This window comes from Capra hircus, chromosome 8, assembly GCF_001704415.2.
Source record: "Capra hircus breed San Clemente chromosome 8, ASM170441v1, whole genome shotgun sequence".
Taxonomy (NCBI): Eukaryota; Metazoa; Chordata; class Mammalia; order Artiodactyla; family Bovidae; genus Capra; species Capra hircus.
The window spans coordinates 70,250,369-70,265,060 of NC_030815.1; the positions used below are offsets into that span (position 1 = coordinate 70,250,369).

At 50.2% G+C, this 14,692-nt stretch overlaps 1 protein-coding gene across 1 annotated transcript in view; it reads right to left on the reverse strand.

Moving 5' to 3' along the window:
• Positions 1-14,692, reverse strand: part of LOXL2 (lysyl oxidase like 2) — a 115,184-nt gene that overhangs the window by 28,041 nt on the left and 72,451 nt on the right. Inside the window, exons 6-7 of the mRNA XM_005684007.3 lie at positions 13,612-13,795; positions 5,340-5,491 (exon numbers count right to left, since the gene is read on the reverse strand). Of these exons, the coding sequence (XP_005684064.2) occupies positions 5,340-5,491; positions 13,612-13,795 (336 nt within the window). The remainder of the gene's footprint in view (positions 1-5,339; positions 5,492-13,611; positions 13,796-14,692) is intronic.

Genomic DNA, 14,692 nt, shown 5'->3' on the forward strand with positions numbered 1-14,692 from the left:
CCAGGCAAGGAGAGCAGAGTGGGTTGCTGTTTCCTTCTCCAAGTGATCTTCCCAACCCAGGGATTGAACCCGCATCTTCTGCATTGGTAGGCGGATTCTTTACCACTGAGCCGCCAGGGAAGCTGGATCTATACAAGAATAAATAAGCAGGCAGAGCCATGGAGAAAGTCCTAGAAAGGCCTGAGCCTCAGTGGGAGGCAAACCAGCCAGCTCCAACATCCACAGGAAGGCCAGCAGCCCTTGGGGAGGGTGTACCAATCCACTGGGTCACAAGAGTGACCTTCAATCCATCAGGATGTCTCCAAGTAACTTCAAGCCATCCTCTCTGCTCATTTGAGATCTAATGAACACCTGTATTTCATCCTTTATGTACTTACTGAACTCTGCCGGTAATGTTGGCACCTCCTCAGAAATGAAATGAACTGTGTGTAATTCACCAGATCCATTCATTCATCCAGTATTTATTTGGCTTTTATTATGTGACAGGAGCGGGCTTTCCAGGTGGCTCAGGGTCAAGTATCCCCCTGCAATGCAGGAGACTTAGGAGACGCAGGTTTGATCCCTGGGTTGGGAAGATCCCCTGGAGGAGAGAATGGCCACCCACTCCAGTATTCTTGCCTGGAGAATCCCATTAACAGAGGAGCCTGGCAGGTTATAGCTATGAGGTCGCAAAGAGTCAGACAGACAGGACTAAACTGACTTAGCAGGCACGCATGAGACAGGAGGAGTGCTGGGAAATTCACAGGCAAACTTCCAGAGGGCTTACCTTGTCCCCCACCCTATGTAAGCCTTTTATGGACATTTGGTCCTCACAGCATCCCTAGGAGGCAGTGGTACCATGTCATCCCCATTTCACGGATGAGGGGAGTCTCAGATGGAGTAAGCATCTCTTCGTTACCATACTAGACCACCTGCAAACCATCCACCTAAGCCTGCTTCTTCAAGGGTGTTTTTGTCCCCAAACAGGAATCGTTGAGTCAGAACGGAGGACCAAATTGGTGCCTTATAGTCAGGATAGACAACTCCTCCTGCTGGGAGGTTGGGGTCCTGAACCTTGGGCCCCATGTTTTGAGGCCTTTATAGTAAGTCCCCTACATAGGAAGTAAATCCCCTTCAAGTTGCAGATTTTCAAGGATGCGAATATGCCCATGCGTGCCAGCTGTTGTACTGTACTACTGTACTTTTCAAGGTACTGTACTACAAGAGTAAAAATGTTTTCTTTATTTTTTATGTTTGTTTTTTATGTACTATTTGTGTGAAAAGTATCATAAACCAATTATACTACAGTACTAATAAATAGCCAATTGCGCTAGCTTGGGTACCCAGGCTAACTTTGTTGGACTTACAAACAAATTGAACTTGCCAACCCACTCTGGGAATAGAACTGGTTCGTATGTAGGGACTGGTTTGTATGCATTGTCCATTGGAGTCAGACTGGGTCCTGAGGCCTAGGATACTAAAGCTTTAATCACGAAAGTGTTAGTCACTCAGTTGTGTCTGACTCTTTGTGACCTCATGGACTATAGCCTGACAGGCTCCTCTGTCCATGGAATTCTCCAGGCAAGAATACTGGAGTGGGTTGCCATTCCCTTCTCCATGAATCACTAAAGCACGTAATTTTGTGCCTTGTGAAAACCATCTCCAGTTGCCTCCAAGCATCTTTGGCAAGGAGTGGTGTGCCAGTCCCTCACACACACCCCCTCCCCACCCACCTGGTCTCCTGTGTCTCCAGCCTCCTGGCTGCTTACGGCCTGGAGGACATTGTCCAGGACAAACGACAGCCGGGACTGTGATAGCGACCACAGGACTGACCTCTAGGCCACAGGCTGAGCCCTCTAATGGATTGCATCCTGATTTAGGGAGTCTGGAGCGTTCCCTCTCTCTGGGAAGTCCAGATCCTCTCCCCTTCCCCTCCTTGTGGCTTCCGAGTCCCAGCACCAAGGCTGGTGGAGCCGCAGGCCTGCACAGAGGTGCACCGTGGGGCACTGGAAGCCGTGGGCAGGGACCCCTCCTGGGGGCTAGGTTAGTACTGAAGTTCAGAATGCCCTGATAGCTTAGGTGGTAAAGAGTCCATCTGCAATGCAGGAGACCTGGGTTCGATCCCTAGCTTGGGAAGATCCCCTGGAGCGCTCCAATATTCTGGGCTGGAGAATTCCATGGACAGTCCATGGCGTCACAAAGAGTCGGACATGACTGAGCAACTTTCACTTCACTCAGAATGCCAGTGGGAGGTGCTGATGGATAATTGGGTTCATTATTATTATTTATTTCGCTATGGACTGTACCCTGCCTTACTGATTGCACTGGGGTCAGCTAGATCCCTCTGCTGCCCCTCTCCTAGGCACTTCCCCCCCCAAAAAAAGACTTCATTTTGTTACCCTAAAGTTTGCAAAAATTAGGATTGGGGAGCCTGAAGAATTCCGAGTCCAAACTTTTTCCCACTACCAGGGGGCAGTGGGGCTCCCAAGTCTGAGTCTCAAAATGAAGATTTGAGTCTTATATGAGACTCACTTATACTGAGAATCAATATGAAGGCTCCTGTCTCTAGGACTCTCTTTGGGAGGATTCCTATCCTTTGTCCCTCACTGTCTGTGCAGCCCAGGGTATTCCTGCCCTAGGATCTAGAGCCAACAGGAATCTGAGAAGCTCTGGCTGAAGAATGTGGCTGCACACTGACTCTGGGGCAAGGAAAACATAAGGCCTTCAGTGGGAGCTGGGGCCTCTCCTTGAGACACTTCCTAAAGCTTCAAGCTGTGGCCATGCCTCCAAGGATGAGCAGGCCTGGAGCCACCTCTGTAACAGGGAGCAGGGTTTCATTGCCCCTGGAAGAACCCAGGCACCACCTCAAAATGTACTGGGGGCCTTTTCTTGTTTCCTAGAGGAGACTGGGGGTTGCAAGAGAGGCTGGCCATGAAGTTCAAACTCAGCCCAATACATAGCTCTCCGTTCCCAGGGCTCCCCTCCTGGGCGCCCCATTCCAAAAGTGGCCTGGCTTGAAGTTCCAATATCCATGGAACCCCAAGAGGTCTCGGGGTCAGCCAGGAGCCTCTGGCCCACATCCTCTCCACCTCATTACCCCTCAAGGATGCCAGAGGAGGTCCATCCTTCTCCAAATTTCTTAAAACAACCCCAGGCATTTCTTTTTTCCTATTCCTTTGGTTCTTGGTGGCAGCAGTATGCGGTTTGAAAGAAGGGAGTGACATGCAGGAAACTGAATTTTTCTGAGCATGAATAGAGAAAACAAAACACCTACCTCCAGCCAGTGGGGCATGGCGAGGCCACCCTATATTTTGATAAGGTTGCAGTTCACCAGTCCCTCACCTGTTTTTGGAGGTGGCAGGTAGGAAGCAAGGTAACAGGACCCAGATGTTAACAGGCAAGCAAGCCTTGGCACTCTCCAACTCACATTCCACACGTGGGCGTGGTCCTGCCATCCAGACAGGGCCAGGCCCACAGTTCAGAAGGGAATCGGAGGTCAGCAAGGCTGCCAGGGGACCCTGTGTGGACTAGCTCACCTGCTAAACCCACCTGCCAAACCCACCTGCCACCCCCAGAGCCTTCCCACCTTGGCATGTCTCCCCAGCAATAAAGGAAACACAGCTTGGCTGTGGCTGAATGGATGAAACCTCCCAGTTTCATGTCTGTGAGTATTATTTATTAGTCATTCAATAAAAAGTCAATTTCTTAAAGAACTGGGGGTTGGAAGGGAAGCTAGGAATCACCTCTCTCACCTCCTTGTTTTCCAAGGAGGAAACTGAAACCTGAAAGAGATTAATTAAGGAATCAGCCAGTGAATGATAGTAATGAGCTGACTTGTGCGTGCATGCTTAGTTGCTCAGTTGTGTCCAACTCTTTGTGACCCCATGGACTGTAGCCTGCCAGGCTCCTCTGTCCACGGGATTCTCCAGGCAAGAATACTGGAGCAGGTTGCCATTTCTTCCTCCAGGGAATCTTCTTACCCAGGGATCGAATCTATGTCTCCTGCATTGGCAGACAGATTCTTTACCACCGCAGATCTTTTACCACCGGGGAAGAAAGCCCTTCCAGGGGATTGAAATGGCAAGATTCAGGCATAAAGCTTTCCCACACCCCACCCTTGAGCACAGGGCTCACCTTCTAGAGCCTGAAGGGCCCCTGAAAGGATGAAGGTGTTTTGTGCTAGGAGTGTGGTGCCCCCACTGGCATGACTGGGCACACAGCCTGGCTCAGCTCCACCCACCATAAAGCCCTTGTGGAAAACCTCATTTTCTTTGGCCTAGGCCTTTCATTTGGGTTGAAAACCCCATTCTACCCAAGTCCAATCTGTGTGAAGTGAATGGTACCCCAGCACACAGGGACTCTTGGCACGTCAGCTTTTGGAGCTCTAGTATGGCTTTCTTGGAATGCTGCTCAGCAATTAGAGATGGCAAGCCTTTCCCACAGCTGTGGGGCTGTGGCACACCCCTGCTCACTTACAAGCAAATGCTTGGCTCAGCGGAGAGCTGTCGAGTTCACATTTTTAGCCCCATGGGGCAATAAGCTGTTGTGGCTGACTAGTTCAGTAGTGCCTCTGACATGATGATGCCAAGGTCTAGAAGCAGTGTCAGAGCCTGGCTAGAGAGCCATCCTTAAACGTGTCTGCATTTGCTCATTTAAAAAAAATAAGCCCTCAGGAAGCTCTTCCAATATGCCAGCCTGATGACCAAATTCATGGTTTAGCACAAAGCATTAGATAGGATTTACTGGGCCTTTTTGGAGGATGGGCTAGACTTCCTAGCGAAATCTTGTTGGTTACCCCTGTAGGAAAAGTCACCCATGTGAGGGTACACGATGCAGGTTTTTAGAGATCCTGTCTCAGGAAGGGAGGGGTGTATATCAGACATAATGCTGTTAAGGTTTCCTTTCCTTTCCCTCTGGAAACCAAAGTACAGTCTTTAGTCTCCAAATACTGTCTACATCGTGCTTACATCTGTGTGCTTTACTGACCAACTGTGGTTCCCCTGGGTCTCTGGAAAGGGCCCTTGCCAAGGGGACCACAGGTGCTGCAGTCCTTGAATCCTTTGCAGGAAGCACTGAGTTGCAATCACACTGTATGTCAGCCACAGAGTATGGTGGGGCACACAGAGGATCCCCAACATCTGGGGACAGTGGAGCTTATCCATGTGTCTTTTCATTTCGAACCTCCACCAAAGCCAGGTGACAGCCCCTGAAGGTGACAGCAGTAGAGCCCAACAACTTTCTGAGCTCATCATCAAAGCACCTGTTGGCAAGCTTCAGCCTGAGACCATCTGGTCTACCCTTTCTGAGGATTCAATGACCAAAACACAACACAGTCCCCTCTGGGCATCCAGGCTCCTCACCTTTTTCTGGAAGCCCATGGCGGGGATGTTACATCTCACAGCAGCATCTTCCTCATGATTGCAGCCCTGAGACTCAGCATTGAACTTGCAGTCTATGATGGACTTCTCATTCCCTGTGCATTCGATTTCATTGAGGTGAATGGGTCCTATCCCTGGGAATGGAAGATGAACATGCACTATGAAAGCTTCCACAAGAAAGTTTCTGCAATGGGAAAGGAAGTCCCAGACAGTAAGAACATGCCTCTCCCATCCTCAGAATGCTCCCAACTGCCTCCCACAATAGCTCAATGACCCAGGCCTCTTCTACCTGGAGAGAATGTTGTCTTGGGAGTCACTTCTCCCACAAGAACAAAGGTTGCTACTAATTTATGTGACCTTAACCAACTCACTCAGCCTCTCTGAATATTGGTTTTCTCACTGAAACAGAGGAGCTGGTCTAGAGGGCATTTAAGTTCCCTTCTCAACTTGTACACTCTGTGTATTGATGAATCTTAAAGGGGCAACTCTCACAGGGTAGTTGGACTCCCTGCAGGAAAGAGATGGCATTCTCAGATTGGATGATCTGAGTTACAGAAAGGAATTTTAAAAATAAAAATATGAACAAAGCATGAGGAAATCACAAAATTGCAATGGATAGTCCATTGTGTGGGCTAATACCACCCCCAGGCCTTCAAGAAAGAAAAGTGTCTGTCACACAGTCATGTCTGACTCTGCGACCCCATGGACTGTAGCCCACCAGGTTCCTGGTTCCTTTGACCATGGAGTTCTCCAGGCAAGAATACTGGAGCGGGAAGCTGCTCCCTTCTCCAGGGATCTTCCCAAATCAGGGCTCGAACTCAGGTCTCCCACATTGCAGGCAGATTTTTTTACCATCTGAGCCACCAGGGATGAGGGAAGGATGTTAATATCTGGTCCAGGAGAACAAAAGAGCCTTGTGGGGAGGTCACCTGTTAATAGCTGTTACCCTCAGTGAAAGGACACAGCGGCCCGCAGGAGAATAAAGACCCAGCTCCTCCCCACCTCCAGTCTCCCCCAGTGTTCCCTGCTGGCCACATCCAAACCTGCCTTCCAGGGCCCTGAACCATGTGGACAAGGAGGAGCGTGGAGCTGCAGGGGCAGACAGAAGACATCCCACAGTGACCCCTAATGCACATGTGGGAAGCTTTCCGTACAGGCACTGGGATGGCAAGGGGGAATTCCCCACTGCTGGGGAGAGGGAATTCCCCATTGCTGGGGAGACGAATTCCCAGTTTGTCAGTATTCAACTCAACTCACCTCACAAAACCACCTCTCCTCTGTCTAGCCCATAAAGATGGATCCAAGTCTAGTTCTTCCTGGGAGCTCTGGGCTGCTTCGACCCCCACCTTGGACCTTGCCCTGCTCCGTGATCTCCTCTCTCTCTTGATCTTCACCATCATTCTCTGGTTTGGGTCTATCCCTCAGCACTCATCTGATCCCATAAAATCTGCCATCTTTATGACGACCCTCCCCTGACCTCATACTTCCTTCTGCCCTGTCACTTTCCCCCCCTTCAGAGTGAACTTGAAAGAGTCATCTGCTTTTGTTCTTTCTGCTTTCAGCAGGAGGACCTTTCCTAATCTGCTTCTCCACAGCGTCTTCCTAACTCAGGAAGCAGCACCTCCATCCTCCTGGTTCTTGCCAGAACCCAGAGGCATCACCTCCTCCTCTTTTACCCACAGACAAGCAATCCATCATCGTGTCCTATTCACCCCCCTAAATTCACTCCCCCTCAGTGCTTTTCATTTCTGCCACTCATCTAACTCTGTCACCTCCCATTTGGACAAATGACATAGCTTCTAGTCTCCCTCCTGCTTGCTTATTCCAAAATATTCCCCACGCACAACCCAAGAGGCTTTTTAATGCATGTTTAATCATGTCACTCCCCTGTCTTAATCCCTGTAAAAGTATCTCACTGCAGTTCAGGGTACAAGTAGTTCCCAAATGGTCCAAACAGGGACCAGACTCCACAAAGCATCCCAGCTATGCTTGCTCCTCCCCAGCTTGACCACATGTCTCTTCTTGGGCTGTTCCCTCTGCCTGGACCCTCTTCCTCCTTCTCCTCAGCAGTGAACTCCTGCTCAACCCTCAGGGCTCAGGTCCGATGTCACTTCAATGGCACAACCTTTCTAAGCCTCATCTAAGCTGGGTCCCCTCAGGTCACCTCCACTGAGCACTCCACTTCAGGCTGTATTCTGGTGGCTCTCCATTCAATGTCTGTCTGATTCCACACTGGGCTGCAGGTCCCACAGGGCAGGCATTACATCTATGTTCCTTGGGGATTACCAACCAGAGACTAGCAAGTAGGAGGTGCTGCAAACAGTATCTGAATGGACACCCTTGACTTAAGTAAGCGCCTGTTGATCGGCAGCCTCCGTACCAGTGTTGGGGACTCACAGAGGAATACAGCAGTCCCTGTCATGACAAGCTCACAGGATGTGCCTGGGGGATGTAGACACTTAGACAGACTTGTAACATAATGTGGTACATGATAAAGATGGAGGTAACTCTCTGCACTTTGGAGCCCCAAGTGGCTCTGGGTTTCTGGAGACACCTAGGATCTAGACTCTAAGGCCAAAAATTAACTTCTAGGAGCAACCGACTGTAATGGGTAAGAGCCAAGTTTCCATTTCCTTGGAAATTCATAAATGAAGAAGCTCCAATTCCTTGGAATTTTATAAAATTTATAAAATCACATCAATCAGGACTTTCCTGATGTTCCAGTGGTTGACAGTCTGTGCTTCCACTGCAGGACGCATGGGTTTGATCTCTCGTCAGGGAACTAAGATTCCATATGGCACATAGTGCAGCTCCCCTCCCTCCAAAAAAACCCCAACAAACACATCAGTCACTATGGTGAGAAACACCCAAGGACTCAGAGCAGAAACGCTGTGCAAAATAGATTCCAAACAGAGACTGAAGCAAGTAGGGCCATGGCTCATGAACTAAGACAGGCTCAGAAACAGGCAGCAACCTAGGACTTGGATGTGCAGTTAGAGCAGAGGCTTGTTAGATGATTATGAGGATGATGGTGATGGCGGTGGTGATGATAATGGTGATGATGGTGATGAAAATGGAGGCGATAGTGGTGATGATAATGGTGCTGGTGGTGATGGTGCTGGTGGTGGTGATGGTGGTGGTGATGGTGATGAGGATGGTGGTGATAATGGTGGTGATGATAATGATGGTGGTGGTGATGGTGGTGGTGATGAGGATGGTGGTGGTGGTTGTGGTGATGGTGATGATGCTGGTAGATGGTACTAATATTTACTGAGCACTCACTATGTTTTGGATTCTGTCCTAAACACATTGTTTATACTAACTCATTTCATCACCCCAACTCAACAGACTGGACCCTACTGGGGACGAAGGATAAAGTAACGGCCCAACAGAGGAACCAGGACTCAAACCAGGCAGTCTGACTCACAGCATGATTTTGCTGAGTTTCTGAAGTTCTTTCAGGAGAGTCAGGGGAGGAAACCCTTTGCTGGAAGGAGCGGCAGATTGCTCTGGAGAGAGCTGAGCCATTGAAGTGCCGATATCCTCCATCATCTAGGGGTGCTCCCTCTGCCTCCTCCCTCCTGGAACACCTCCTGCTTTCTGCCCATCTAAGCAGATGTCTGCCTTCAGGGAGCACTGTGAGTCCTTTCTCCTGTGTGGCTCAGCTTGAACAGCCTCGCTCTCATCTGCAGCATTTACTTTTTACATCTTTCTCTCTTGCTTACAAGGCAGTAAGCTGCAGCTTTAGCCTTAGAGTAGATTCAGCCTGCGTCTCCTTGGGAAGTGACGGGACCTTTCTGAACTCCACTTTCCCCATCTGTAAAAGGCAATAACAATGTCTCTCTTGCAGGACTGGGCTTTTGAATATTGAATGAAACCAATTGTGTCAAGTTACCAGGAACTCAATAAATGATAAGAATTACTGGGTTGGTCAAAAAGTTCATTCGAGTTTTTCCTAATATTATCACGATAATTTCTTATATATCATCATCTATTTGTTAGTGTAAAATACCTTTGGTGCTATTTCTTATTTCATCCATTTGAGCTAACTTCCTAGAGAGCAGAAACCATTACTAGAAATGTCTGTGGAAGAAATGAATTCTCTGTTCCAGGCTCCAGCCCAAACACTACTCAATAAATGTGTATGGATTGCTAAACTCTGAGACTGGACAGGAGAGAAGAGATTAACGCAAGAGCCTTAACACTTTAGACTCCAGCTAACAACTGCTTGGGGCTTCCCAAGTGGCTCAGTGGTAAAGAATCTGCCTGCAATGGAGGAGACCCGGGTTCGATCCCTGGATCAGGAAGATCCCCCAGAAAAGGAAATGAAACCCACTCTAGTATTCTTGCCTGGGAAATCCCATGGACAGAGGAGCCTGGTGGGCTATAGTCCATGGGGTTGCAAAGAGTTGGACATGGCTTAAAGATTAAACAACTGCTTAGTCTCCTTCTGGCCTAACTGATGTAAGGCCAGAAGGCTGTCTCTAGACATCTGGGGACCCACTTTCCTGAAGCCTGCACATTCATGGTGTACCAAGGCAGAGTGCAGAGATGGAAGAGCGAGGATTTCTTACATTCTTCCCTATACCACCCAGTTTTGCTGTAAGTCAAGCAGGGTATAAGGTGTTACTGAAGAATACCAGCCTGGATGTCCGGCCGAGCTCGCCCAGCAGCGTCTGTGAGCTCCTAGCTCCTTTTGTTGATCTGGGTGTCATCCGCTGCATTGTGAACCCCAGCTTTCCCCTCATCCTGGGTTCTGGACTGTCCATCCACTCACTATGCCTCCCCCACCTCCACCTTGGCCTTGCTTTTCCCCAACCTGAACCCTGTGACCACAGGCCTGGGGCAGGAGAAGGATGTGAGACAGAAGCCACGGCCAACCTCTCAGAACAATATTATGGACTTTGGACCCACAATCAACTGCAGGTTGCCATTAGTTTTTGAGGATCACAGTAGAATAGACGAGGACAATGCAATCTGTTTTGCCTGTTAGCACTGTTTCTGGGGACTTTTGTTTAGGCTTTACGGGCGTGGCACATGCTGTCAGTATTTCTGATCAGAGATTTCAGGCCTGAATTTCAGGCCTTTCAGGGTCTGAAAGGGACTGATCTCGAGCTGCTCCATCCAGCGCAGTTGGCTGCTGCCTCACTGAGTCCCTGGAATGTGGCCAGTCCAGACTGAGATGGGCTGCAAGCGCAAAACGCATCCTGCATTTCAGAGAGTCAGTACCCCACCTGTGAACTATCGCATCAAGAGCACTTATATTGATCAAATGTTGAAATCATAATATTTTGGAAATATATATACTATTAAAGGAAACAGATTACTTAAAAGAATTTCACCTGTTCCTGTTTATTTGTTCCTGTTTATTTGTTGGCTACTAGAAAATAACATTATATATGTGGCTTCAAAGAGTTGGACATGACCAAGTGACTAACACTTTCCGTTTTATGTCTATTGGATAGTGTGGGTCTGGAGTGTTAGAATTTTCTTTTGGCTGCACCACTTGGCATGCAGGATCTTAGGTCCCCAGCTAGGGATCGAACCTGGGCCCCCTATAGTGGAAGCACAAAGTCTTAACCACTGGACCACTAGGGATGTCTGGGAGAGTTGGAAATTCTTGACCAAGTGGTTGTTCAGCTGATCCTGCTTGTGCAACTGGAATTCATTCATTCATTCTTGATAAAATGAATATCCCCAGAGCACTATAGGGCTTCCCAGGCTGCACGAGTGGTAAAGAACCTGCCTGCCAATGAGGGAGACAGAAGTGGGTTTGATTCCTGGGTGGGGACGATACCCTGGAGGAGGGCATGGCAACCCATGCCCTAGTATTTTTGCCTGGAGAATCCCATGGACAGAGGAGCCTGGCGGGCTACAGTCCATAGGGTCACAAAGAGTTGGACACGACTGAAGCAACTTAGCACACACATACACAGCACACACAGAGTGCTATAAGCTGGGCATAGCGAGGTGGGGGAGGCGGGTGTGTAAACAGAGAGCTGGAATCCAGATGTTTTCAGGGGATCTCAGAAAACAAAGCGCAGTGCCTGACTCTGACCTAACATCCACGCTGGTGAGAATAGGAGGCTGGAGCCAGACAGAATGTAAGACACCCTGAACCCAGTGAAGAATATGAGGCCCAGAAGGTTGCTCAAGGTCACCAAGCATGTAGGTGGCAGGGCCAGGACCAGGACTCAGATTGTCTAACCCTCAGCCCTTGCCCTTTCACCATCGTCGCTGTAGGTGTGGTCATTTGGTCCACAAGCCACAGCCTGAGCTGAGGACAGACCCTGTCTGCTCCTCTGTGAATTGACATTGAATGTGGACTTTTCCCTTCCTGCCTACTAGAGGTGATCTGTCCAGCGTGGCAGCAGGTGATAAATCACCCAATGGTTCTTTCAAGGACAGCACTGCAAATGCCAGCTGTCTCTTTCTCCAAGAGTTCCGTGGGCCCTTGGAAACGCTTGGCTGCTCCGGGCAGTGAAATAATTAGGTCAAACAGCACACACCCATGAACAGTGGAATGTTTATGTCATCCAGTGCTTGTCCACTCCTCGGAATGAGTGGTCTCTGTCCTGGGGGCTTGGCAGACCACAAACCAGTGCACCAGCCAATGAGTACAATGGACTCCGGGGCTATTTGAGACCCAAGGGAGCCACAAGGAGCTCACCATGACAGGGGAGGAGGAGGAGTGTCATGTGGGGTCACTACCAGCTGGCACTCAAAGTTCAAGTCCATCCAAGACCCTCAAACTTCAGTGGAAACACCCAGGGGGTGTTGGAGAACGGAGGTAAGAGATGCTCTGAAGGTAGCAGGATGAGACAAGGTGGGGACAAGGGAGAAACCTACACCTGAGAGTTAGAAGATGTAGGTTTCCACGCTTCTCTGCCACTAACCATGGGTGTGGCCTCAGACTTGCTCTCTGGAGCCTCAGATTTCTCATCTCTTGGACCAGATGACCTCTGAGCTCTTCTGTAGCAATGCCATCTATGATTCGAAGACTCTCTCGGGTCCACCGGCTATTATTTCCTTCAGGCTGTGATCAATGACCTAACCACATTCCTCTCTGCAGGGCAACGGCCCTATGTCTGACAGCGTAGAAACATCCCCTCCCCACAGGACAGGACAGCCCACCCTCGCCGGCAGCTCACTCTCCTTCCTCCCCACCCTCTCGAAACGACAGCAGTCCCCGGGCTGCAGCAGCCTGCCGGGGGGTCAGTGGCGAGAAGATTCCAGATGACTGGTCTCCTCTGCTCAACACAGTTCTCTGGGGGGAAGGCTGGACGCTCTCTGGGCTGCAGAGTCTGGAGTGAAGATTCCATTCTCTGCGGGGCAGGGGTTGACACCGAGCAATGGCCTTTACAGGGCTCGGGAGAGGAGTTACCTACTGTGCTCTCGTGTCACGTTTACAACATTCCTCACAACAGGCTGACGGCTTGAAAGCCTCCTATACTTTTGCTCCTTGCTCAGAAGAAAGACTTGTTTGGGACACTTAACAAAAACCAGGCCCCTTTTTTCCTTAGCAGCTCAAGACACTGGGAGAAGGGCAAACTCTTCCCAACCTCTGGTGGCAGGGAGGGAATGTTCATAGCGCTACCCTAGCGGGGAAAGTAAGATTTGGAATTCTGTGCCTAGGGTGGTCCACAGCCTCATGAATTCTGAGTTCTTCTCCTGGAGAAAGGGCCTGGAAATTCCAGCTTTCTCAGTGGGGCCGTGGGAAGCACTGGGTTAGGAGCTGGGAAACCTCTGTTAGAATATCCAATAATTGCTAATATGTTGTCTTATCTTGGTTGTTTACTTCCTTCTCCGGGCCTCAGCTTCCAAATCCATAAAATGGGGACAACATTCTCTAACACCCTTCCAGCTTGAACTACCTGGAGAGAAGTGTAGGACTGTCTAACAGAGCAGGGGTGCTGGATATGTGGGTGTGCGCTCTGTCGTGTCTGACTCTGCGATCCCATGGACTGTAGCTCACCAGGCTCCTCTGTCCATGGAATTCTCCAGGCAAGAATAACTGGAGTGGCTTTCCATTTCCTACACCAGGGATCTTCTCAACCCAGGGATAGAACCCGCGTCTCTTATGTCTCCTGCATTGGCAGGCGGGTTCTTTATCACTAGTGCCACCTAGGAAGCAGGTGCTGGAGGGAGGAGGCAAAGCCAGAAGGGACTGGAAAGGACAAAGCCAGCCCAGGCTGGGCTCCCACATGATGCTTTCTGTGAAGAGAGGCCAAGGAACACTCTCCCCATGCCTTACCTTGCCCCAGCCGGGAGCCTGTGATGGCCTCTTTGGCACTCCCGAAGCCCAGCTCTCTGCAGACCACGCTGGCAGACACCAGGTCCCACTTGTCATCGCAGACGGTACCCCATTCTCCATTCTTGAGCACCTCCACGCGGCCCTCCCCGACGTTGGCACCACCTCTCAACCGCACCAGTGGTTGCTGAAGAGACACACCGTTTTGCTGAGCACAGCCTACTCCCCTCTCTTCATGATGCCCCCTGGCTCCCCTCTCCAAACCCAGGCACCAGACTAGGAGCTGACAGCGCTCCATCTGTGTGAGCGTCTGTGGAGGGGATGGAAAGCGTGCAGCTCTCTGTGTGTTCAGCTCTGTTGCATGCTCCCTTTGCAATCTTTGTCCTGGACCACTGGACAGCCCCTCAGGGACTCTCATCAACCCCTCATCCCACTCCATACTTGTTCTAGGGCCTAACCACTAGTACTTCCCTCCACTCCTTCACTCCAGAACCTGAAGCTTCAGCACTATCAAAAGACACTCCTACCCACAAAGTCTGCAGATTCCAAACGGATCCTAACTCTATCAGACGTGTAACAGAGTGCTTGTCCAACCCTAGGGGAGATTCCGGGGCACTAAGGTGATCACACTGCAAGAATCCTGCCCTGCAGGCCCATGAGAGGCAGGAGAAAGAAGACAGAGGGTGAGAGGGCGGGGCCTGACCAAGGCAGCAGCAAGGCAGCCAAGACTTGGAGCTCTGCCCAGACAAGGGGATGGGGAGCCTCCCACTGGTTAAGACCAACATCTGTCCTGCAGCTGGACTTCTGCCTGGTCACCACTCCTGCTTCTGCCACCCCTGACTCTACTCCAAGCCCAGACCAGGCCAGCCCTTCAGGAGATACAGCCCCACCAGATATTCAGAGAGAGTAGGTGGTTACAGTTTGTTGTTCACTCACTAAGTGGTGTCCCCCTATTTTGTGACCCCACGGACTGCAGCATGCCGGGTTCCTCTGCCCATGGGATTTCCCAGCAAGAATACTAGAGTGGGTTGCCATTTCCTTCTCCAGGGGGTCTTCCCGAATCAAGGGTTGAACCCCCATCTCC